At 36.6% G+C, this 26506-nt stretch overlaps 2 protein-coding genes across 2 annotated transcripts; both read right to left on the bottom strand.

Annotated features, from left to right (window-relative positions):
- Positions 1–453: 453 nt before the first annotated feature.
- On the bottom strand, positions 454–1803 carry LOC138892917 (uncharacterized). The gene is made up of 2 exons (XM_070176674.1): positions 1621–1803; positions 454–1512 (listed from the first exon to the last, which is right to left on the bottom strand). Exons 1-2 carry the CDS (start codon positions 1801–1803, stop codon positions 454–456), a joined length of 1242 nt encoding a protein of 413 aa, XP_070032775.1.
- A 6674-nt stretch (positions 1804–8477) lies between these two features.
- On the bottom strand, positions 8478–9304 carry LOC104117475 (putative gamma-glutamylcyclotransferase At3g02910). Its single transcript, XM_009628539.4, has one exon. It carries the CDS (start codon positions 9140–9142, stop codon positions 8618–8620), a length of 525 nt encoding a protein of 174 aa, XP_009626834.1. The 5' UTR covers positions 9143–9304; the 3' UTR covers positions 8478–8617.
- Positions 9305–26506: the final 17202 nt, after the last annotated feature.

Below are 26506 nucleotides of genomic sequence, written 5' to 3'. Positions count from 1 at the left end.
CGTCACACCTTCAGCTGATACAATATGCCCCAAAAACACCACTTCACTCAGCCAAAATTCACATTTGGAAAGCTTTGCATAGAGTTGCCTCCCTTTCAGAATTTGCATAACAATCTGGAGATGCTTATCATGATCTTCTCTATTCTTGGAATAGACTAAAATGCCATGAATAAACACCACCACAAATTGATCAAGATAAGGCTTGAATACATGGTTCATTAGATCCATAAATGCAGCAGGAGCATTTGTCAAACCAAATGACATTACCAAAAATTCATAATGGCCATACCTGGTCCTAAAAGCAGTTTTAGGAGCATCTTGCTCCCTTACACACAACTGATAATATCCAGACCTCATGTCAATTTTTGAGAACAAGCTAGCACCCTTCAGTTGGTCAAACAAGTCATCGATTCTAGGTAGTGGGTATTTGTTCTTGATTGTTACCTTGTTTAACTAACGGTAATCAATGCAAAGCCTAAGAGTGTCATTTTTCTTTTTCACAAATAAAACAGGAGCTCCCCAAGGCGAAATACTAGGAAGGATAAAACCTTTCTCAAGAAGTTCTTGCAATTGAGCCTTCAACTCTTTTAATTCAGCTGGAGCCATTCTATAAGGAGTGATAGAAATAAGAGTAGTTCCAGGGACAAGCTCTATAGGAAATTTAATCCCCCTTTCTGGAGGCAACCCACGAAGATCATCAGAAAATACATCAGAAAAGTCACACACGATGGGTATGTCCTTAAGACTTGGACTCTCCAATCGTGTATCGACTATATGAGCAAGATATGTATCACAACCTTGACAAATCATCTTCCTTGCCAAGACCGCAGAAATAATATTAGATGTCAATGATATTTCTCCTTGAACTACTATGTGTGAATATGCAGGATTTTCAAAAGTCACTTGCTTCAACCTACAATCAACCAATGCATGGTACCTATGGATCCAATCCATACCAACAATAACATTATAGTCTTGGAAGGGCATTTCAAGCAATTCTGCAAGGAAGGCCAGATTTTGAATCATGAATGGACAATCCAGGTAAATCCTGTTAACAACAGCCTGATGACCTAATGGACTCGTGACTAGCACATCAAAGTCAAGTCTCACAGATTTAACAGTATCAGAAAATGCAAGTGATGAGCAAATATAAGAGTGCGAAGATCCAGGATCAAATAATGTAACAACAGATATGCCAAATAAGTGAAATTTACCAACAACCATGTCCGGGCCATCTTGGTCATTCCTCTGTCTCATAGCATAGACTCGTGTAGTAGATCTCGACCTACTAGCCTGATTAGCTCCACCCAAACCCACTGCTTGCACATTTCTAGCTCTTGCACCACTATTAGCTGGAGAATGAGTAGTGACAGGCTTTTGAACTGAGCCCTCTGTATATGTATAAGAAAAAGGATTAGGATTAGGACAATCCTTCACTTTATAATCTAGACTTTCACAATTAAAACAAGCACCAAAAGCTCTTCTGCAGACGCCATAGTGATTCTTCCCGCACTGTGCACAAGAAGGTGTATAAGTTTTGCCTTAGACATAACTTGGATTACTAGCAGTAGAGAAATTTGTCTTATTCTTCTTATGATATGATGACTTCTGTGCACTTACAGTCTTGGAATAGTCAAACTTTCCCTTTTTGGATGGACCGCCATAATCTGAATTACCCTTCCTAAACTTGTTTTCTCTTATACTAGCTTCTTCCTTGTCAATTCTTTCCCAAGTAAGAGTAGTAGAAATTAGCTTGGAAAAACCCAAGTTGCAAGATTGCCATAGACTTTCGAATGTAACCATTCAAACCTTCTTCAAATCTTTTGCACTTGCTTCTTTCACCATCTATAATACCTCCAGCATAGCGAGAAAGCCTGAGAAAGTTTTGTTGATACTCTGCAATAGACATACTTCCTTGTCTTAAATTTAGAAACTCTTTTTTCTTAGCATCACAATAGACAAGGGGACATAATTCGCACGAAATGCTTTCACAAAGTCATCCCAGGTCAGCACCAGAGGTTTTGCTTTTGCATTTGGCACATTTACCCACCAATCATAGGCATCTTTTTGTAAAAGAGAGATAACATACTTTAATTTGGCAGCATTAGTACACTCTAGTTGTTCAAAGACCCTCTCCATGTGGTCGATCCATTGTTCAGCTACCGTGGGATCATTAGTGCCTTCAAATTCAACTCCACTCATTTTCCTCATCTTCTCAAAATTCATTTCACTAGGATCTGACATTGTCCCAGCCAACTGACGAAAGAACTCAACCATCTGCTGAAATGGAGGAGTCATAATAGGAGTACTATGACCCATTGCTCTTGGATTATTGCCCACTTCATTTTTACTAACACGATGATGATTTAGGTTAGGAAAGGGTACCTTATCTCCTTCTTGGAGGTGAGGTGGAGCATTATAATGGGCCTGTCTTTCATCAACAGATCCAATAGCTCTATTCGAAGAAGAGGCCATATTAAAATTCCTATAAAAAATAACATCACACTGCATTTGGGACATGTACATGATGCATATGCACAAGGAATACATCAAATTACATTAAACAAGTATGCAAAAATTTATAATCTCCAAGTCATTTTCAAGAAAGAAAATAACAAAAAATATTAGGTACGATCACAACAAAAATCCTAGAATCACAAACCTAGGCTCTGATACCAAAGCTTGTAGTAACCCCTTTGAGAGGGTGCTACTTACGAAATAAATCTAATTTACTACTTACAACATTAAGAAGATATTAATTAAAAAAAATATTCAGAATAATTTAGTAGCAGAAATAGGCCCCATGCGATGAGGTCCAAAGTGCAATATTTTTATTTTTTGAAAATACTCTTCATAATTTTATTTTATTTTAAAAATAAAATATAATGTCAAAATATCAACATGAGGTGATATAACCCTACTTAAATAATCAACATCACTGCAAGTTTATATTGTACATAAATTTTAAACTATTGGGTATAAAAAAAATTAGTTTTCTCCTTTGTACATATTTATAAGACAAAATATAAATTCAGCATATTACAAGACTTGAGTTATTAACACACCCTAAAACAGCAAAATAAGTTACCAAATTCAAGTTACAAGATTTTGGTCTTAAGATCCAACAAGCCTCCAAATAACATACATAAGTATGACATATATATCATGTACATATCACAAAACTATACAAAATCATGGTGCATATGCAAATGTGATCTCCATAAGTGCTCCCAAAAGACTACTTCATAAGGTTGTCTTCAAATTTTTATCTCGTACATTACCTACGATAGAAAACAAATATCGCTAAGCATAAAGCTTAGTGGCGTATAAACTTTGCGCTTGGAGCCATTAACTTCTCCAATTCCTATTTTCAGTCATAGGTAGCTCAAATGAAACATAATTTAAAACAAGTGAACAAATATATCAAAAGTATTAAATATCAACCCTTGAAGTGTTTTCAAATATCAATAATAATGTTCAAGATTCAAGAGTTGAGAAAGCATATACTATCAATCCAAGAGAGTTTGTCAAATATCCATTTTTCGCCCAATATGTACGTCATGCCATCACACTAAGAAAAATTAGATATCAATATGGACCGAAGCCCCAAATTAAGTAGGGTCAAAACCCAATAGTCAAGAGAATCAAGAACTATATTAAAAATGGCTTCCTAGTTCATACTTAACACGGACAAGTTCCATAATTTAAGACGAACTACAAATCTAAAGTCAAGATGGCAAAATATCCAAATCAAGAGGCATGCCAAGATGAGTGACAAAGTTACTACCACAAGAAGGACAAAGTCCCAACAAGAATGATCAAACAATCCGTACTAGTGGGCGATTTAGCAAATATCTTGCAATACTTGATATAATACGAATACAGTACTATTAATTGAAGACAAGAAAAATAAAATACAGGTTATTTCAAAATATTTCAGCAAGTAAAAAGAGTACAAAGTTTATACACAAACCTTGGTGTTTTACCACAAAACAGTTCAACCACAACTTGAGGATGTTCGAATCGTCTACGCCATAGACAAACCAAATCCGTCCACTTTCTCAAATACTTTCCCTTAGATTTTAAAAGGGTATATATACCTTAAATACATAATCAAATATCTATATAAGTTTAGTGACTTAACATGTCAAACTAAACATGATATTGGTAAAAATTACCCAAAATATTTGAAACAGAAATTCTAGATAGTATCACTGTCTCGTGTTGTGACGCGAATTTAAAGATGAAAAGGGACAAACTAGACCGTTTGGTCTTCTTTACAGTAGTAGATATGTGTCTTAACGTTTCATAACATCTTGAATCGGCCCCATATCAATTTTGTACAAAACGCTATGCTAAAATTACTAACAGTAGTACATGGAGGGTTTGTAAAACAGAAAATCTGGGCAGCACCTGCCCTGTACTTCATCACCTATTTTCGGGTAAATAAAAGACAAACCAAGTTTTGGTTCATTCATAAGAGTTATAGATTATGAAATAGCTTTCCATAAAGTCTTGGATCACTTAAAACAGAGCTCTATATAAAATGATTTGAAAAAAACACTAATAGCTGTCTAGTGTAAAAATAGATTTTGTAACTTACCACAAAAGAGATGAGCAACTTGAGCTTCACCAAGAACGAGTTTTGCTGGTTGGTTTAGTGAAAATTTATGATGTTTTCATGAAGTTTTTCAGGTGATAAGAAGGAGAGAGAGATGGGATTTTCTTGGGCATTAAGGACTGAAAATGAGATAAGGTTATGAAAAAGCATGTCACAAAAGTAATATAAAAACTTTGGATAAATATGAAAAATATTGCTGCCCAATCTACTAAATATCTTTAGATAAATACAAAAGGGTGGCAGCGCAAAACCTTAATTATATAATATATTTAATATTAATTCATCAAAATAATATTAAGTGTTACACATAGCAAAACCATGAAACTTCTTTGTCAATATTAACACAACCTAAAGTAAGAAATTTTTATGTATTGTCAATTTCACGATTAGCGAAGTAAAATATCTCCTCATTATAAAGATGCTCAATCGAGAATGCAAATATTAGTAAACATTTAGGGTGTTACATTTATACTTGACTTGTAATCAAATGAAGGACAATAGTTAAAAGAAGGAAAAAAATTGAAATTTTTTTTTATTGTTAATAAAAAATATCTTGGATCTATCTCAACCGAGCAAGCTAATACAAGATTAACGACAATTGTTCAAAATTATATAAAGAAACAACAACATATACCTTCCAATATGAGATTATAATACCTCGAGCACAGGTATGACAAATATTTGGAGCATTAATAAGATAACATTCAACAAAATTGAATTGATCATAGCATTGATTGTTTACCCGTAAAACGATACAATTGGATTTGTAACGTGATTTATCGACACGTGAATTAATTTGATCCAATAATATGGAAATGATAAGAACAAAAATAAAATTATTAAAATAACTTGAACAAAATACAAGTAAAATAACTTGAACAAAATACAAGTTTGGCTGTGGATCTAACTTTTTCGGAAGCAATGATAAGGACAGAGTTAAGAGTAAAAGAAAGAGAATAACTTAAAAAGTAAGAGCAACTTTTAGCCTTTGAGTATAGATGATTTTTCGTCTCCAACTATGGATACAAATTCTCCTATTTATAGCTCTATTAAGGGAGACAAGATCCTCAAATCAAGCTCTTCTTGAATGAGAATAAAATCCTTATTGATAATTGCATAACAGTCGAACATTAATACAGAGATTCTTTGTAACGGCTGCTCATTGGATGCTGCCTTTTTTAACCGATGTCACCCTTTCAAATTTGCGTTCTCGGTTCCAATACCTTCGAAATTTATTCAGCACCAGTCACTTGTTTGTATTCGGTGCCAACTCTTTGCTGACTCATATTTTACATGTCTTCAGTTACACGTGTCATCTCGTCATTCATCCAACTGTCGCTAAATAATTTTAACCCATACATTAACCCATACATTGATCTTGTCATTATTTCTCACCTATAGGAACTCTCAAATTCCTTAGTATTGGATGAATTTTCTGTGGGTTTTGGAGGTATATATGCATAAATGATGTATAAAATGTTTATAAGATCAAATCATCTAATAGCAATAAATGTGTTAATTGCCAAGTGGAACTGTAGTAATATTGTGTTAATTCCCAAGTAGAACTGTAGTAATATTGTGATTCTTGTTGGATGGAAGGAACTATTATCCATTTTTAATGGAACTAATTGTTTCGTTCCGAAGTAATAACAGTGATTCTTTTTGATGGATGGATTAATAAACATAAGGTTGTTTAATTTAATAATATAATCAAATTTCTCTATAAAGTCATCTTTTATGATAGTACTTCACTATAATAATGAAATTGTTGCTGCACATAATTTTTGAAGTTCTATTTATAATATATGTTACTATAACAATATTTTAATATAATAAAAAAAAAATAACGGAATAAAGTTATGAAAGTTTTGACTGTATAATGAATGGATCACCGTATCTAAGTTTTCGGTGGTTTGAATCCCATAGAACCCTGAAAAGAGAACGCATAACTTTTTGGTGATTTGAATCCAGTAAAGATGGGTTATTCGTTAATACTGCTAGAACTAAGTTTTACCATCTCTGTGCATTCATTCCTAATTTATATATGTATCTAAGTGCTATAGCAATGCCACCATCCAAATTAGTTGAGATCAATTGTATGAATTCTCACTATGTATTTCGCTTCATATGCATTACTTTATATTTTTATTACTCAACGGTTATACTTCTTTTTCTATACAGTGACAACCTAGTATACTTTTTTTGACAACCTAGTATACTTCTTTTTCTATACAGTGACAACCTAGTCTAATTCTCCCTTCCAAAAGTGCCGTAGCTTCTTCTAACATAGCTCCTGAAAAGTGAGCATTCGAAGCATCAATCTCATTCTTGCTTTTGGATTATAGAAACTATGCGTATTCTATTGAGATTAAAATTTCTAAACAAACTATAAAGACTCCAACAAATCTCTATAGGTCTTTTGTTTCCATTATGGTCCTTTTTTGGGGCCAAAATCGTATGAATTCTAATAAACTATAATAGCCTGTTTGGCCACGCTTTATGTTGGGCCAAAAGTGCTTTTTTGGCCCAAAATACTTTTGACCAAAAATTGAGGTGTTTAACTAAGTTTTTGGAAGGAAAAAAAATATTTTTGAGAAGCAGAAACAGTTTTTGAGAAGCAGAAAAAAATAACTTCTCTCCGAAAGCACTTTTGAGAAAAATACACTTACAAGCAGTTTTCAAAAGATTGGACAAACATTAATTACTGATCAAAAGTATTTTTCAAATTAATTAGCCAAATACAAATTGTTTCTCACCAAAAATACTTTTTTTAAAAGTACTTTTAAGAAAAACACTTTTCGAAATAAGCTGATTTTAGAAGCTTGGCCAAACAGGCCGTAAGTCTCTCTGACAACTTCCTTCTTTCATCTTATTTTCTATTCGGAATATTTGTACCTGTGCCAAGTCCAACTATTGAAAATGGTAATGTAGATGAGCCTTAAGTTAACAAATGTGTCTACCAGTGGCCCTATCTTGGGCTGAATTAAGAATCTATGGGGTTTCTTGTATCTCGTGTTGTATTGGGTTGTTAGCTTTCTGTCCGTTTACGGAGATCCAGTTATGATGCAGTAGTCATATTCCACGCATTTCAAAAGGAATAGTGGGATTTTAAGTTGAGAAAATACATAAATTGCAGGAATTGCCAATATACCATATGACGATATCACATCAATGAAGTTGAATGGTACATTTGCTTAACTCTAACTTAAAATTATGTTTGTGTTTTATCGCTTAATCTTACCTGTATATAAATTTCTTATAATAGTGACATAATAAATAGTACTCTACTAGTTTATGAATAATGGGCATCGCCAATAGATTTTTTTTAAAATAGATCGATTATTGTATTTCATCATATTGGTCATTCTTTTTAAAAGAAAGTAAAAAATTGGTGGAACGAAACTAACTATTCGAATATGCATACAAGCAAATAATGTTTCGGCAATAGTAATCCAAATAATTACAGAAAAAACAAACAGAATTTATAGCTGTTTGGCCATGCAAAAATTAGCGCTTTTTCTCAACTTTGCTTTCCTCGGAAATACTTTTGGTAAAAATCAGTTTGTATTTAACTAATTAATTTAAAAAATACTTTTGAACAACAATTAGTGTTTGACCAAACTTTTAAAAATAATTTCTAAGTGTATTTCTCTCAAAAGTACATTTCAAAAAAGTATTTTTTTAATAAAAACTATTTTTTTTATTTTAAAAAACTGCTTCTGTTTCTTCTGAATAGTATTTTTTTTTTCTTGCTTGGCTCCAACTTTGAAAAAAGAATACTTATTTTGAAAAAAAAAAAACTAAGAACAAACAGGTTATTAGACTTCTACGCCATAGACTTCAAAGTTATAGAGCATTTCCAGCAATAATCATTTCCATACAATTTAAAGCATTTGCAATAGACATAATAGCAACAATAACAATGACATAATCATGTTTTTTTTCTTCTTATTATCTAACTAAAAAGTTTAATTAAGAGAGGGGAATATTACAATCTCAGTTCCCGTTGGAGATAAAATCTCTGATATTTTGAAGAAAATCATTATTGGGAGGCCTGTCTTCTTTCCTCTCATATTTCTCCCCCATTTCTATAGTGAACTCCTCAAACCCTGATTCTCCGCATCTCTTCCACATTCCTTCCCCAAAGCTCCGGTGCCCGAAGTACGCCTCCGCCGCCACTGTCTCACCGTCGTCTCCGGCGACTGTCAACGGCAGCCTCTCGTAATGGCCTCTCTCGATCCCTTCCAGATCGTCCAGCGGCCCAAGCCCACTGCCATTCACCTTGTAGAGCTCGCCCCTGACCCGGTTACCCAACCCGGGGATGTTGATCAGGTACGGGATTCCGTAGGGCCCGCAGACGAGCGGGAAGGTCTCCACTGTCGTGTACTCACCGACGAAAACGACGTCGCCGGCGCCGATCAGATTTTCCATCAGGAAATGGTTGGGGAATCCGCGCTTTAGGGTTCCATACGTGAAGATTAACCGCGAATCGGTTTTGGTGGCGTCCTCTGCGATTGCCATTAACGTTGGAGTAACTGATTGTTTTCAGAAAAGTGAAAAGAGTGATGAATTTGATAAATTCACACGAGAAAGGGTCCTTACTCACGTGCGACAGTTGGGCCCGGAATCTGTTCTCGTGGCCCGGGATCATTGGATCTGTGAGTCAGCAATGACGATGCAACTCTGATTTTCTTTCCTAAATTATCTTGTGGCGTTTTATAAAGAAAATCTTTTTTTAGAGAATTATTTTGCAAAGAAAGTATTTTTTGCTCCCAAAAAATGCTATTGAAATAAAGGTTTAAAAAAACACTCTAAAATATCTGATCTTAGTTTTATGGTGTAATTATCTTAGATAACACTTTATTTGGATTATTGTTATCCATCGTTATGTATTATATTGTACTTTATTGTATTGTATTATATGGATACAAAGTTTAGATAGATTGTATTATTTGATGTTGTTAAATAATATTTTTGTTATTTAGTGTGACTGTATCGTACTGTACTGTAATTTATAAGTTTACTAACAACTTGTTTGGATGGTTGTTACCCATTGTATCGTATTGTATTGTTATCCTAAAATAATATTTGTTTTGATTGTTTTATTAAAATTGGTTGTATTGTATTGTTAAATCCGTTGTTCCGGAACAATGAAAAGTCTCATTTTTTGAAACAACTGATTTGTGTATGGTGGGATTGTTTTTTATTTTTATATTTAATTATGCCCTAACTTATTATTCCATAATTCTATTTTACCCTTTACTTTCTTTTTATTTTAACTCCAAATCGCCAACCTATAACCTATTTTGTCTTCGTCCCTTTTTTTCCACAACTTCTGCCGCTTCCAACTCCAACGTAAAGGGTATAGGTTTTGTCTTCTTTATGTTTCGTTTCTCCTAATGTGATTTTAACTCCAATTCTAATTACTTTAACTCCAATTCTTTGCTCCTTTGTTCTGCCAATTCTCGTTCCTTTCTTTATCATAGTTCTTTATTTTTTTCTAATGATAGTTAACTTTTTTCTTTAGGTTTTTGCTATTATTTTTAAGTTACAGGTACTTCTATTTACCCGTAAAACAGTACAGTTGAATTTATACGTGGTTTTTAGACAAGTGAATTAATTTGATCCTGAAATAATAAAGTAATTGAAGAATTATGCAATACTTAGCCTTGATATGGAGACGAAATAACAGAAACATCAGTTCCGGGAACAGGGTTTCCGGGCACAACTGCAATGGAATCAAAAAGTAAGAAGATAAGATTGTATTAAACTTTAAATAGAATGTAGCATAAGTTTGTTAGAAAATTCATGTCTCTTACAATGATAACTGAGCTCATTATTTATAACTATGTCTAGGGAAGGAGGTCCTACGATCGTGCCCCTCTTTTAATGTCAATTATGAGGGTTATTGATGAAGATATAACGGTGAATAAAAATATCAAATTCCCTGTAACGGGTAATCGTCCTTAATGCCATGAAATATTCTCTATTAAATGCTATCGGGCGAAGAGTATTTATCATATCTTTATAAGCGTTATTCTTTTCGGTGACAAACGGAACAGCTGCCTTCGGTCATACCCTTGTCTTGGGTTCCACGTGTCCTCTTTTGGGTGGCCATGTGTCATAGTATATTTTACCCTATACAGATAGTCCCCCTGCTTTCCGATGACATAACTTTGTGTTACCAAGAAGTTGGTAGAAACACTCTTTTGGCGGGAATTACTATAACTCTCTATGAAGGCTTCTGACGGTTGATTAGACGCACGTCTCTCCGCATTTAATGTCCCGAGCACGTGTCATTCTATGATTCAGCACAACTTCTGCCGTTTATCGAGGTAATCATGTCCATGAATTTATCCGTAAAAACTTTTACTTATACGCATCAACCTTCTCTCCTATACTTCCATAATTTTACAAGCTTCCCTTATTCGACTTGCATCCTACCTTCATCTAATTCTCTTCATCTAATTCTCTTCATCTAATTCCATCATCCTTAGAAGTCTTGTTACCACAAAAGACTTCGAAGAGAAATTTTCTACTACTAACTCTCGCACATGGGCCGTCAGTAGGTATCCTTCTTTCATCCGTCCTTCTAGCCTTCCTGCTATGAAGGAAGACTACCGCTGTCACGATTTTGACATTGTTGCTCCTGATCTATCAGAGAAAGTGACCCTACCCAAAGAGAGTTTTACATATTTTTATACGTATCCCTTTACTTTGGGTGCGTTCTCTTTGAGTAGAGAGCTTGACTCTGTTATTGCGGAGTTTTGCCTCTGCTACCAGGTGTGTTTGGCACAACTAAGTCCTTCTATGTGGAGGACGGTTGCTTGCCTTCGGTGTTTGTGCCAGGAGACGGGAGAAGAGCTAATCTTAGCTCATATAATGAATCTCTATTCTCCCAAGATCTTTCGCGGGGGAATGATAAACCTCTACAAGCGTGGCCACCATACTCTGTTATCTAGCATGAATGACGACAACGACCGTGGATGTATGGAATGGTTCGTTGTAGTTGCCACCATATCATTCTGGCAACGGCTTCATCCTTTCCGGCCGCTTGGAACCGCACTCGTAAGCTTTTTGTTTAATATTTCTTTTATTAAATACTCTTCTATACCAGTATTGATCCACCATCCTTCGTCTATTTTAGCAACCCGATGGATCCCACCGATGGTTGAAGGTTCGGACCGGTGGGTCCAGAAGATCTTGGATGTTATGACGTGTGAAACTCGCTTATGGAAAGAACTGGCCCCTAAATACGGGTAGAAGGCCAAAAATCATGGTAATTCAAACTCACCGTGTTTCAATTTTTCATGTGAAGAACTTGATTGATCCCTTCTACCTTGTCTATGAAATCAGGTCTACCCTCGGGCTCTGTTACTATCTCCGAGGAGGACATCTTGGTTGATCTTGTTGATGTGGCAAAACTAGTTCAAGAAGCGTTTACTCGAACAGGTATCTCCGGGCCTGCTTCGGGTACAAGTGTATCATTATGGAGTCCCCATCCGGAGGACAAATAGCCAAAAATAAGATGCTCCTCCACGGTCGGGGAAAAGAATAAGAGGGTGAAAACTGCTGCCCCCGAGTCATCTCCGGAAGTGATGATGACTGGCCCTCCTTCGGGGCCGGTCGTAGACACCGTAATGATCGACGATAGTGAAGAAGCTAATGATGAGGGAGCTTCTCTACATAGAAGACGACAATCTTCATCATCTCAACAAGATACTCGACCTGTTGAGATAATTACACTAACCACGGACGATGTTTCGACACTTTGGGGAGAGTTTGATTTGGTAGATAATGCCAACTTTTGTCTTCGGGCCCCAGTTGTTGTGCCCGGTGCTGCAGGACTGAGTACCGGGTTCTTACCGTCTTTGGTTGTCGAGAATCCAACAACCAACACTGTATTTGATGCAGCTGCTTCTCACTCTTCAATTCCATCAGCTTTATCTCCCCCTTCGCCAACACCAACAACAGCTACATCATTTTCATCTGCATCTATTCTTCCACCAGTAGCTGCCACATCACCTCCACCGGCCACACTTGATCATAAAGGAAGTGTTATTCTTCCCCAGTCCCCAGTTTATGGGAATTTGGGGCAAAATTACGCTGCTCCCTCTGGAGATCCGCAAACGAGGAGGAATGTAACTCTTTCGGTCTCCACTAGATAAAACTTTCTATCCCGGCCGGTGGCGCTTGCTAATTAACTGAAGCCTTTGGCTTCAAAGAAGGATTGGGAAAAGGTTTTGGCTCTCTCGGGAGAGTACTTGTTGAACAACGCCATGCATAACGCCGCAACAGTATATTCTTTACTTCTTTTGTTGTTCTACTATTTTACATAAATACATCCTGAGTTTGTTTTTCTCATTTTGTAGGCCAACTTCCTTGCTTCCGAGGGCCTTCAAAGGTTGATTAGGGAAAATGAGGAACTTACCTCCGAGCGGGGTTAACTTTTGATTTAACGGGACCAAGCCGTTATTCGCCTCTCATAATTGGAAACTAAGGCTACTGAGGCTGTTGTGTTGGAGACTCGTCTGCAGAAAAGTAAGCAGGAAGTGGAGACCTTAGCCAATAGATTGCCTCGTTGAGGGTCCAATTTGAATAGGTTAGGGCCAAATGGGCTGAAATCCATAATGCCATTCTTGCTGCATCTGATCGTGAGGTTGCCTCTACTGAAAGATTGAACAACTTAGAGGCAACCTTGAATTCCAAGGCTGAAGAGCTTGCTGCTGCAGGGGTGAAATATGCCCAACTGGAAGAGAAGCACAAGAGGACTGTTGAGCATAATTAGATTTTCAGCTCTACTGTCTACGAGATCGATGTTAGCCTCATGTCTATTAGATGCACCCGGGAAAACCTTTCTGCTGAGGTCGCCCAACTCAAAGAAGAACTCAAGTGCCAAACGGCTTCCCTCGTTGTTGAGAAACCTTACTCTATGTACAACATGAGAAGGAAACCCTTGGAAGAGGCCAAAGCTAGTGTCATTGATTTTGATGCCGAAATTGCTAAGGCCCGTGAACTTGAGTTAGCTGCTAAAAGTGGTCTCCCAGTAAGTCTGATGCTCCTGGTCCTTCTGGTTCCGGTTCCAAGTTTTCGGGAACTGAAGAAGAATCAGAGGATGATAATGCTGAAGGCCAAACTGGTGAAGACCAAAATGTTGAGCCATTGGTGGATCCATCTACTTCTCCCGGGGACGCGGACACTTCTCTGCCTCCGAATTCCGGAGATACTGCAGTTTAGCTTTTCTTTTCTTTTTCCAATTCTTGTATCTATGTCGTTTTGGGATGTTATTGCAAATAGAAACATCTTTTTGCTCTAGTATTTGTTTGAGTCTTTCTTTCGTTTGAATATTCATGCAAGTCTTTAACCTTTGCATTTTCTTCCTTTTGCTTATGAGTTTTGCGCATGTTTTTCTGTTTGCATCTTATTATGTAAAGCCTGGGGTGTATTTTCCCCGAAAGCATTTTGGCTCTGGATATCAACCCTTTTTCGTGAGGGCTTTTATAAGTATTTGTGCAAGTTTACTTTTCTCGTCCTTTCGTATACGGTTTCGGGTGTATTTTTTTACGAATACGTTTTGATTCCGGACATGAATTCATCTGAAACCAACCCTTTAACGTGAGAGTTTTTATAAGAGAGGGCCCTCTTATGTTTACGGTGCTCTTGAAGAGAACGTCTCTTGTTCATTATAGCATTAGCATTTGAAGTACTTGTTTAACTTTCAAATGACAAAGTTGATAAAAACAAAAGGATTTCATTTCACTTTATTCCTTCTATTTTCAAAAAGTACATAAGCATTTGCTATGCTAAAAAGAAATTATCATTACTTGTGACTAATTTGTACAACTTGTTTCTATGGGGCTGTCCGCGCAGTCCCCGGTCCCGATGACACAATTTTGTTTCCGATTTTTTGTTCCCGGTTGACGTGGAAGTCATTATATCTTCATATCATTCCCCTTAGTGTTCGAATATGAAGAATGCGAATTAGAACACTGGAAGTCTTGTATCTTCGAAGATTCCACCAATGAATTGCTAGGTAATCCTTAACTCGGTAACATACTTTACTTCCCCTCAGGAATTTATGCTATCGAGTGAGGACTATCTAACAACCCTCTAGTGGTTTGCGCTCGTGAACGGTCGGGTAACCTTCGCTCAATAGCAAACTTAACTTCCCGGTGGGAATTTGCTATAGAGCAAAAGATTATACAACCGTCCCCGAGTGGATCTTTGCTTGTGTCCCTTTCTATTAAAGGTCTTATTGTTGTTGTCTTCGTAGTATGCTTTCTGTTAATGCCTCATTAAAAACCTTGCCAGAAAAACCCAATTGGGACAAAAATTGAACGAAGGGAAAAAGAGTGCAGAACATACTTTCCGCTCGGATAAAGTTCATCAGCAATTTTAAGGTGCGCCACGTTCCAGTTGCTGGGCAACCTTTCTCCATTTTGGTTCTCCAATTCATATGAACCTTTTCCGGTGATAGCTGAAACCCGATATGGGCTTTCCCACGTTGGGCCTAACTTCCCTGCGTTAAAATAACGGAGGTTGGCTCTTCGATTGTAATACTGCTCCATTCTCTGCTTTTGGGATGCCATTCTTATATGCGCTCATCGAGTAGCTCCAAGTTGACTAACATTGTTTCATTGTTTGATTCTTCATCTGCTTGGAAATATCTCAAGGTGGGTTCCCCTACTTCTACTGGGATTAAAGCTTCTGCACCTTATACAAGGGAAAAGGGAGTTTCTCTTATGCTCGATTTAGCCGTTGTTCGGTATGCCCATAGAACTCCGGGTAATTCCTCAAGCCAATTACCTTTTGTCAATTCTAACCTTTTCTTGAGGCTTTGAATAATCACTTTGTTCATTGACTCCGCTTGACCATTTGCGCTCGGATGATAGGGTGAAGATGTGATACTCATTATTTTTAAACCTTCGAGGAACTTTGTAATTTTTGCACCGATAAATTGTGGCCCATTATCGCATGCTATCTCTTTTGATATTCCGAACCTGCAAATTATATTTTCTCACAAGAAATACACCATTTCGCACTCGCCAATCTTTTGATAAGGACCTGCTTCCACCTACTTAAAAAAATAGTCAGTCAAAATTAAAAGAAATCTTACTTTTTCGGGAGCAGGCAGTAGTGGTCCGATGATGTCCATCCCCCATTTCATGAATGGCCACGGGGACATTACCGACTGTAAGGGTTTTGCCAGTTGATGCACCAGTGGTGCGTAGCGTTGGCACTTATCACATTTTCGTACGAAGTCTTTGGCATCTTGGTCCATGCGGAGCTAATAATATCCTGCCCTTACCAGCTTCAGCACTAAGGAATCTGCGCCCGAATGGTTGCCGCATATCCCTTCGTGAACCTCTCTCATGACATAGTTAGCTTCGGATGCCCCTAAGCATCGGGCCAGCGGGCCTTGGAAATATTTTCTATACAATTGGCCTCTCTTGAAGCTATATCGCGCTACTTTGGCTCGCAGTGCATGGGATGCTTTTGGGTCTTTGGGTAGCTTTCCGTGCTCGAGATAATCAATAATTTCATTTCTCTAGTCCCAGACCAAATTAGTCGCATTTACCTCAGAGTAACCATTTGTATCCAGGACTGAGTTCATCAGTTGTACTACCATCCTGGATTCTGATCCCTTTATCCTCGTCGATGATCCAAGGTTAGCCAGTGCGTCTGCTTCTGCATTATCTTCCCTCGGGATATGAGTAATCAACCACTCCCGAAATCGCACCAACATAGCATGTACCTTTACCACGTATTGTTGTATGCGCTCCTTTTTGGTTTCGAAGGTTTCGTAGACCTGATTTACCATTAGCTGTGAGTCGCACTTGATTTAGATGGCCTTGGAGTCAAGTCCCCGGTCCAATTCGAGCCCTGCAATCAAAGCTTCATACTCTGCTTCATTGTTAGTTAGAGAGACCGTTCTAATGGCTTGCCTTAGGGTTTCCCCTGAAGGCGTGATTAAGACTATACCAAGCCCAGACCCTTTTATGTTTGAAGCTTCGTCCGTAAATAAGGTCCAAACCCTTGATGTTGATTCTGATATCATTATTGCCTCCTTGGTTGCTATAGGTAGTAATCCTGGACTAAAATCGGCCACGAAGTCAGCCAATATTTACGACTTAATTGCAGTCCTTGGTTTATATTCTATTTCGAACTCACTCATTTTGACGACCTATTTGGACAATCTACCCGAGAGCTCGGGTTTATAGAGGATATTCCGCAAAGGGAAAGTGGTCACCACGGCTATCAGTGGAATTGGAAGTAGGGCCTCAGCTTCCGAGAGACGACTACGAGAGTTAAGGCCAATTTTTCCAAATGTGGGTAGCTAGTTTTTATTCCCGTTAAAATTTTACTAACATAATAAATGGGCGATTACGTACCTTCATCCTCATAGACAAAAACCGCAGTCACCGCAACTTCTGAGACCGCGAGATAGACTAATAACGTTGCACCTTCTTTTGGTCTTGAAAGTAATTGAGGGCTTGACAAGTATTTTTTCAAATCCCTCAAAGCCTGGTGGCACTCCGGGGTCCATTCGAAATTATTTTTCTTTTTGAGCAATGCGAAAAAACTATGACATTTTTCTGATGACCGAAAAATGAACCTGCTCAAAGCTGCCAATCTCCTCGTGAGCCTTTGGACTTCCTTCACGTTTGACAGTTGGTCCGGGATGTCTTCTATGGCCTTGATCTTATTCGGGTTTACCTCAATTCCTCTTTCCGATACCAAAAATTCCAAAACCTTACCAGAGCTGACCCCCGAACGCGCATTTCTCGGGGTTAAGTTTCATATTATGCTTCCTTAGGATGTCAAACGTTTCTTGTAGATGTTTAAGGTGACCACCTGCATTCAAAGAGTTAATGAGCATATCGTCTATATAAACTTCCATACTTTTTCCTATTTGATTTTCAAACATCCTGTTCACGAGCCGTTGATAAGTGGCTCTGGCATTTTTCAACCCGAAGGGCATCACATTGTAGCAATATGTACCGAAATTCATTATAAACGAATCCTTTTCTTGATCCTCCAGGTTCATCTTAATTTGGTTGTCCCCAGAATAAGCATCGAGGAAACTCATTAACTCATGCCCGACCGTGGCATCAATCATTTGATCGATGTTTGGCAGTGGGAACGAGTCTTTCGGGCACGCCTTATTAAGATCTTTATAATCTACACACATGCAAAAATTATTGTTCTTCTTAGGAACTACTACTACATTGGCTAACCAGTCTGGATATTTTACCTATCGGATTGAATCAATATTAAGTAAGCGGGTTACCTCTTCTGTGATGAATTTATTCCTAGCTTCAGCAATATGGCATTTCCTTTGTCTTACCGGAGGTATGTTGGGGTCCAAACTTAACTTCTGTACGGCTACCTCCATCGGGATACCTGTCATATCCTCATGCGACCATGCAAAACAATCGGCATTAGATTTTAGGAATTTAATAAAGCCAGGCTATGGGTTATTGTCTGGTAGCAGCAATCCGTGCGTCCTCATCCGTGAAAGTGATATCGTCTTCTCGTAGCCTTTTGCTATGGGTTATTGATACTTTCGACTTCTTTGCTGCCGAAAAGGTGACCCCGTTGATCTCGTTCCCTTCGAAGATCATGTTGATAATTTGGCATGGGGGATCCTCTCCTTCTTTTGAGGGTTCCACATTGTCCCGGTTACGACCATAATTATTCTTAGCTCGATCACTCAAGAATTCTCTGAGGTGACCATTCTTCAATAATGTTTCCATTTCTTCCCTGAGGTGTCGGCAGTCCCCTGTCCGGCGGCCATTCGTCTCGTGGTATTTGCACTATAAGTTGGGATCCCTCTGGCTGGGATAAGATCCCATTGGTTTGGGAACCGTGCTTCTTTGATGTTTCTCATGGCTGACACCAACTCCACTATACTGACGTTGAAGTTGTATTCCGACAACTTGGGGTAATAAGGATCACGTGACCCTGACGCTTCTTTATCTTGCAGTGATCTATTATTCCGACCACGATCCGTCCTTCTGTCAATGACGGACCTGTCCGCTGTCCGGAAGTTTCTGCGGTGGCCTTCGGTCCGTTCGTAGGGCAAAAATTGGCCCTTCGAAGTCCGTCTATCCATGTCGTAATCGTCTTTTGATTTTTCTCTATTCTTCTCCCGTCCTTTAGTCGATGATGGAAAACCAACTTGATCATCTTCGATCCTTATCTTTGACTCGTACCGGTTGTGCACGTCCTCCCAAGTCGTTGCTTGAAACTCAAGCAGGCTTTCCTTTAGTTTACGGGAAGCGACTGAACTTATCGGATTCAATGCCTTGGTGAATGCCTCAGCTGCCCATTCATCCGGGACTACTGGGAGCAACATTCTCTCCTTCTGGAATCAGGTAACGAATTCTCGTAGTAACTCGGACTCTCCTTGCGCAATCTTGAATATGTCGGCCTTTTGGGCCTGTACTTTTCTGGCCCCGGCATGAGCCTTGATGAAAGAATCCGCAAGCATCTCAAAAGAGTCTATAGAATGCTCGGGTAATAGTGAATACCACGTCACGGCTCCTCTCGTTAGAGTTTCTCCAAATTTCTTCAGCAAAACAGATTCAATTTCGTGAGGAGCTAAATAATTTCCCTTCATCGTCGTCGTGTAGATGAAAATGTGCTCTTGAGGGTCTGAAGTTCCGTCATAATTTGGCACATCGGGCATTTTGAACCGCTTCGGGATTATTTCTAGTGCCGAACTTGGCTTGTATGGAAATTGAGTATACTTCTTTGAATCCGGGCCTTTCAGCACTAGTGGCACGCCCCGAATTTGGTCCATACGGGCATTCACTTCCCTCAAAAACCGTAAAAGTTCATTCTTGAAATGATCGTTCTCGTTATTTAGGCCGGATCCGCTCCCCCAGCCCCATCGGAGCCAACTTCGCCCCTAGGAGTGTTGTTGTCGACCCTCTGCATTGTTTGATTTACGGGAGTATCGGGAGGAATCAGATCTCGTCTATTCGCATTATTCGAAGCCCCCGACAATGCATGATTTAACTCCGTCATAACCTTATCCTGTCGCGTGAGGTAATCTAGAATGATCGCATGTTGCTCTTGCAAGACCCTTACCGTGTCAACGGCATGTTCCTCCTCAGCATCATCGGGAGTTATCCCCCGAACATATCGAGGATATTTCCTGTCATGCACTGATGTGGTGTCATTCTCCTCATTGTGAGTGTCACTGATTGAATCCTCGAAAGAAGGGTGATTCTCTCGAATCTCGAGATTGTATGTGTTGTCAACAACGTTATCTGTCATTTTTTATGATTTTTTCTAAGACAAAATAATCAAAACGTGTTAGTAAAAAAGGCAAGGATCAATTTAATCGCACGACTGTCTAGGCCCCACGGTGGGTGCCAAACTGTTTACCCATAAAATAGTACAGTCAAATTTATACGTGATTTCTAGACAAATAAATTAATTTGATCCTGAAATAATAAAATAATTGAAGAATTATGCAATACTTAGCCTTGATATGGAGACGAAATAACAAAAACAACAGTTCCGGGAACAGGATTTTCGGGCACAACAGCAATAGAATCGAAAAACAAGAAGATAAGATTGTATTAAACTTTGAATAGAATGTAGCATATGTTTGTCGGAAAATTCTTGTCCCTTACAATGATAACCGAGCTCACTATTTATAAATATGTCTAGGAAAGGAGGTCCTAGAATCGTGCCCCTCTTTTAGTGTCAATTATGAGGGTCATTGATGAAGATGTAACAGTGTGAACATAAATGTCAAATTCCTTGTAACGGGTAATCGTCCTTAATGCCACGAAATATTCTCTATTAAATGCTATCGAGCGAAGAGTATTTATCACATCTTTATGAGCGTTATTCTTTCCGGTGACAAACGGAATAGCTACCTTCGGTCATACTCATGTCTTGGGTTCCACGTGTCCCTCTTTTGGGTGGCCACGTGTCATAGCATATTTTACCATATACAACTTCTTTTCTTTTCTTTTTTGCCAGTTACCATCTGTTTCTCCTATTGTACGTCTAGTTGTTTGAGTAGTTAACCTCCTATTACGCTAAAATTATGTATAATTATTTTGGAGATTCTTATTTGTATGATATAAGTACTTGATGATCAGTATGGTTTGCTAATGTGATTCATAAGTATTATATTAAACCCAAATATATATAATTAAGTAATTTAATTACTCTCTTATTGGGTAGAATATTGTTAAACACTACTGCAAGAAAAGTTAGAAACTATTGAGATTTAAAAACAAAAATCCTTAATATTGGATTTACAGTTAGTTAGTTAGTTAACAAAAAATATAATCCCAAAAGTCCAAAACAATTGTGACTTAGAAGATAAAAGAATGACAAAAGCAATAAAATTGATTTTTAAACTTTTGTATAATTTGAAGATAAGAAGGCGAAGACAATATAAATATCTTTGGTTCAGTGATATAAAATGAGCAACTAGATCGATAAGTAGAGGAAAAAGTTATCTCATTAATTTTTGATGCGCAATTCTTGATAAATTTAATACTTAAATAATTTAGGGTATTTTATAGTAAACTTATTAGTTACAGTATAGTACGATATAGTAAAACTAAACAGCAAAATGTTATTTAACAAAAACAAACAATACAATCTATTCAAACGTTATATTCATAAAACAATACAGTACAATACAATACATTATAAAATAATGGGTAACAACCATCCAAACAAATTGTAAAATACCCTCAATTTTTTAAAATATTAAATTTATGAAGAATTACACATAAAAATAATTTAAGAACCTCTTTCTACTAAATTATCACCAATTTTGTAGCTTGAAAACAAGAGCAAAAACATAAAATAAAATAAAAAAGAAAAAAAAAGGTCAACTATCATTAGCCAAAAACAAGTAAAATCATACAAATATGGAGATTTGGATGAAACGAATGGCACGAACCAATTCTGCAAAAGATGGACGAAGACAAAGTAGGTCAATCAATTCTGCAAAAGATAGACGAAGACAAAATAGGTCAATAGATTGGAGATTTGGAGTTAAAATAAAAAAGGTAAGGGATAAAATAAAATTATGGAGTAATAAGTAAGGGCATAATTGGAAATAAAAATAGGAAAAGTGAGAAAAATCATATACCTTTGAAGTAATTTACAATACATCCATGTGCAAGCACTCCTGATGAGTTGAAGAAATTAAAGCCCCATTTGCCCATAATATCTTTTTCCTTTTTTTTTGCAATTTTTTTTTAAAAAAACAGTGTTTGTCCATGAAATTTTGTAAGTTTTCGAAAAACTTTCGAAAAACTTTCAAAAATGAGTTTTTCAAAAACCTAAAAGTGATTTTGACCACTTTTTCAAAAGTATCTGAAATGTTTTTTCCCCACTCACAAAACTGCAATTATTTTTCAAGTGAATTGCATGTCCAAACATAATTTCAAATTCCAAATATCTTTTTTTTAACTCCAAATACTACTTTTTTCAAAAAAAAATTACAACTTTTATTTCCAAACGCCTAAGTGGGCATTTGGACATAAGAATTGTAAAATTCCAAAAAGAGTGAAAAACAATTCAAGTGAAAATGGTATTTTAAAATTAGAGTTGTGTTTGGACATGAATATAATTTTGGGTTATTTTTTAATTTTTGTAAGTGATCTGAGTGAAAATTTTGAAAAACAGCCTTTTGGAGTTTTCCAAATTTTTGAAAAATTTCAAAATTCATCTTCAAGTAAAAATTAAAAATTTTATGGCCAAAAATCGATTTAGGAAAAAAGTGAAATTTTTTCGAAAAAAAGTGAAAATATTTTCACGGCCAAACGGGATCTAAGTCTTCCTCTCATTCTACTCTATCACTTGGTGACCATTTCATTGGGCAATCAAAAGAATGAGTGGAGAAGGAATCTCACCTTTCGTATACATAGTCAGACATTTCTATAACATCCTTATATAACAGCACTTCACTATAAAAGTCAAGTTTTTTCGGAATCAAATTTCATGTTCTATTATAATATATGTTTTCTATAACAAGAATTCGCTATAACATCCAAAAATATCCGGAACAAATGAGGCTGTTATAGAGAGGTTTGACTGTACAACTTCAAAAGTCATGACTTATAAGCCCTTCCATCGGCCTTATTATATGTCTTCAACTGTCCTACTGTCACGACCCAAAACCATGTGACCGGCACCCGACACACTACCCGACCCGAGCGAACCAGACCATATGATGCACCCAAATCATATGCATGAAAACCAATTCAACTGCGGAAGCTCCTTGAAAATCATATACATTTTCAATTTAAATGATAAAATATTTTCCAATTCGAAATCACACATGGCGTCTTTCATGATAATAACAATGAGACTAATTAAAATAAATATATTTTCATGTATGTCGTGTACAATCCCGTTACTACAATCTTTCACAACTATCTATAGAGCCTTTATATCAAAGGATAGAATCAAACACTTAGGCTACTACTCGACTGGCATAAATAAAGAAAACAACATGATAGCTACCGCGAAATAGGAGTGGTGCCTCACCATATACCTCAGGAAGAGAGTCATCCTAGCTCTGACCATATGTCACGTATCACACATCATCCTAAAACATGTAAAGTAAGCGGGGCCCTAGAGGGGGAGCCTTAAGGACTGAGTACACCACATCGGTACTCAATAAGTATCGTAGACTTTTTCTAACTTAAGTTATTGGGATAAACTTTATAAAAATAATGCACCAATATTTAATATAAAACGATAAGAAATTTCATCAATTCACGATCCTTATAATTTTAAATAAAATACAAGTGAAATATAACTCACAATATAAACTTTTAAAATATTTATTTCAATCTAAGATTTTGAATAAAATCATACAAAATCATTCCATTTTCTTTAAGTCATTGAAATCACTTTCGGCTCCTCAGGCCTAAATGGATTTGGGCGATTCTGGAGGGATTCTTCATAAGCTTGGTTGGGATAAGTGCTCTATATCCTAAAGTAATTATATTTCATGAATATATGATTATATTCATCGTTATATTCGGATTTAAATGGAAGAAATCAAGATTTTTACAAAATCTTCCAAAGACAAAAATTTAAGATTTGGAGGTCGAGTTGTTATTAGAATTCGATAAAATTGGTATGGTTGAACTCGTATCGGAATGGGTGTTCGAATTTCATAAATATTATGTCAGGTTCCGAGAGGCGAGCCCCGTGTTGACTTTTATTGACTTTTTGGAATAAATTTTTATATCGACGTATTATTATCCGGAATTATTTCCGATGCATTTTAATGAGGTTGTGCAATTAATTTGGATAGATTTGAGCTGTCCGGAGGTCAATTCAAGCAAGAAGACTATTTTGGAATATTGGCCTAACTTCAAAAAGGTAAGTGTCTTGCTTAACCTCGAGTGGGGGAATTACCCCTTGTGCATTGAGTCTTATGTGCCATTTGTGAAATGTGAAAAGCCGTGTACGTGAGGTGACGAGTACGTACTCAGGCTTATACGTGCAAAAATTCATTGAATTAAAGTCTTAGGCATTATTGTGTAGTAAATTAGGAAATTGTGAAAAATTATTAAATCATCTGTTTGCCATGCCTAAATCCTTATTGTTGAATTTGTTTTTATATGATAATTTGATGTGATTGTTATTTGAAATATTTATTAAATTTCGTGAGTATTGTTCGTTTAATATTTCTTGGAAATTAATTTCAAATATGAATTTTCTTATGCAAATAATTAATTTAAGCGAGCTTAGGAATAAGTGTTAATATAATTATCTAAATTTGTATTAATAAAGGCTTTGCTTTATGCTGAGTAATTTCTATCTCTATTGATTGTTTTTGGGTGTTATATACATTGTGTGGAGCCTTGGGCTATTTGTTGTGAAATTAATTGATTTTGTTATAACTTTGGAATTTGGTTGTGGCCATTGGGCAAATTGTGATATGAATTGATTTTATTATGTTGTCGTGTTAATTTTTCGTGTAAATTGTTGTGTTGTGTTGTGTGAGTTATTATTTTGGGGAGATAAGGGTGGCATTTCACCGTTGATATTATGTGGGTATAAGGGTGTCATTTCACTGTTGTTATGGTTGTTAGATATTGTCTGGACGGAGCGATAAGGGTGGCTATAGGAGCGATAAGGGTGGCAATAGGAGCGATAAGGGTAGCTATAGGAGCGATAATGGTGGCTATTGATATTGTCTGGGTGGAGCGATAAGGGTGGCTATAGGAGCGATAAGGGTGGCTATTGTGAGGGACGATATGTGATGATGTGGGGTTGTGACGTTGATGATTTTTATATAATGTTGTGATTTTCTTGTGTTTATTTTTTTTTACCTTGTGCAATTTATATTGTTGTTGGTAAATTGATAGCAATTTGATTTATGTTGAAATTGAGAGCATGTGGCTATTGTCAGGCGGATTATAAAATGAGTTGTGGGCACGAGGTGCCGTGAGTAAATAATGAGGATATTTGGCACGTGAATTGTCCGTGCATTTGTGATATGAAATGTGGACACGAGGTGCTGTGATGAAATGATGATGATAATTGACACGTGAATTGTCCGTGCAGTTGTGATATGATTTAATTATGGACACGAGGTGTCGTGAAAATATGAAAATGGGTTGAGACCCGTGTTTATGAAAAATATGAAAATGGGCTGAGACCCGTATTTTTTTATGATTATGAAATGAGGTGTCACATGGTGACTTTTAAATTGAATGAATTATATTCAAAATATTTATTTGGAAGGATTTTTATTCAAAAAGAATTATATGAAAGAATTGTATTTGAAAGATAATTATTTGAGAAAATTATATTTGAAAAGATTTATTGAAAGAATTATATATGAAAAATAATTATTCAAGAAAATTACATTTGAAATAGAGTTATTTGGAAGAATTTTATGTGAAGGATATTTATTTGAAAAACTTGAATTAATTGGGCATACATATATTATTAATTGTTAAGTGACGTTTATGGTATTCTTGTTGTCTTGCTGCGCATACCACTGGTTGTTTTATCCTGCCCTTATTGCTATCTGTTTCCTAGTATTTTGTATATTATATTGCACAGGTTAATAGACTAGTGAGTGTCTTGACTGTACCTCGTCTCTACTCCATTGAGGTTAGTCTTGATACTTACTGGGTACTGACCATGGCGTACTCATACTACACTTCTGCATATTTTTGTGCAGAGCCAAGTATTGAAGATAACGGACTTGAGCAGAGTTAAAGCGGGATCATAAGGATTCAAGGTAGAGCTGCTTGATCGTCGCACTCTCTTGGAGTCTTTTCATTTCATTGTACTGTTAACTTGTAATCAAACAGTATTGTATATCCGGTCCTCGTGATCATTCTATGTATTCAGTTAGAGTTCGTGACTCAGTACTACCAGTCTTGGGAGGTTGTATATTGTAATTATTTTCGTTGTTAGTTTCTAAAAAAAATGGCTTCAAAAATGTAATGGAAATCGACTTACCTAGTCTTAGAGACTAGGTGCCATCACGACTCCTGTGGTGGGTTTTTGGGTCGTGACAGAAGTCAATCTTGGTGAACACAAGTAACTCCCAAAATATTTGATACTTCAAAAATAGATTCATAGTATAGTAGCCTCAAACGATCTATTTTTTATCAAATCATAGCATTAATAGAAAATCTAAACCATTTGAACAAAATTTAAATAAACAATCTTTTACATATTAAAGCCTTTAGTAATTTAACATCAATATTTAAAAGATACCACAAGTGCTATTCTATTTATTAATTTTCAACAGAAATACTTTCCATGAAAACTTATATTTAGCACTCAAATATGTATACTCTTATCAATACGTAAGTTTTGATAAAAACTTATAACATTTACCTTAAGTTTTATTTTGCC

The sequence above is a fragment of the Nicotiana tomentosiformis genome, chromosome 5 (genome assembly GCF_000390325.3).
Source record: "Nicotiana tomentosiformis chromosome 5, ASM39032v3, whole genome shotgun sequence".
NCBI lineage: Eukaryota > Viridiplantae > Streptophyta > Magnoliopsida > Solanales > Solanaceae > Nicotiana > Nicotiana tomentosiformis.
The sequence above is the reverse complement of the archived record's forward strand: the minus strand, read 5'-3'. Positions and strand labels throughout refer to the sequence as shown.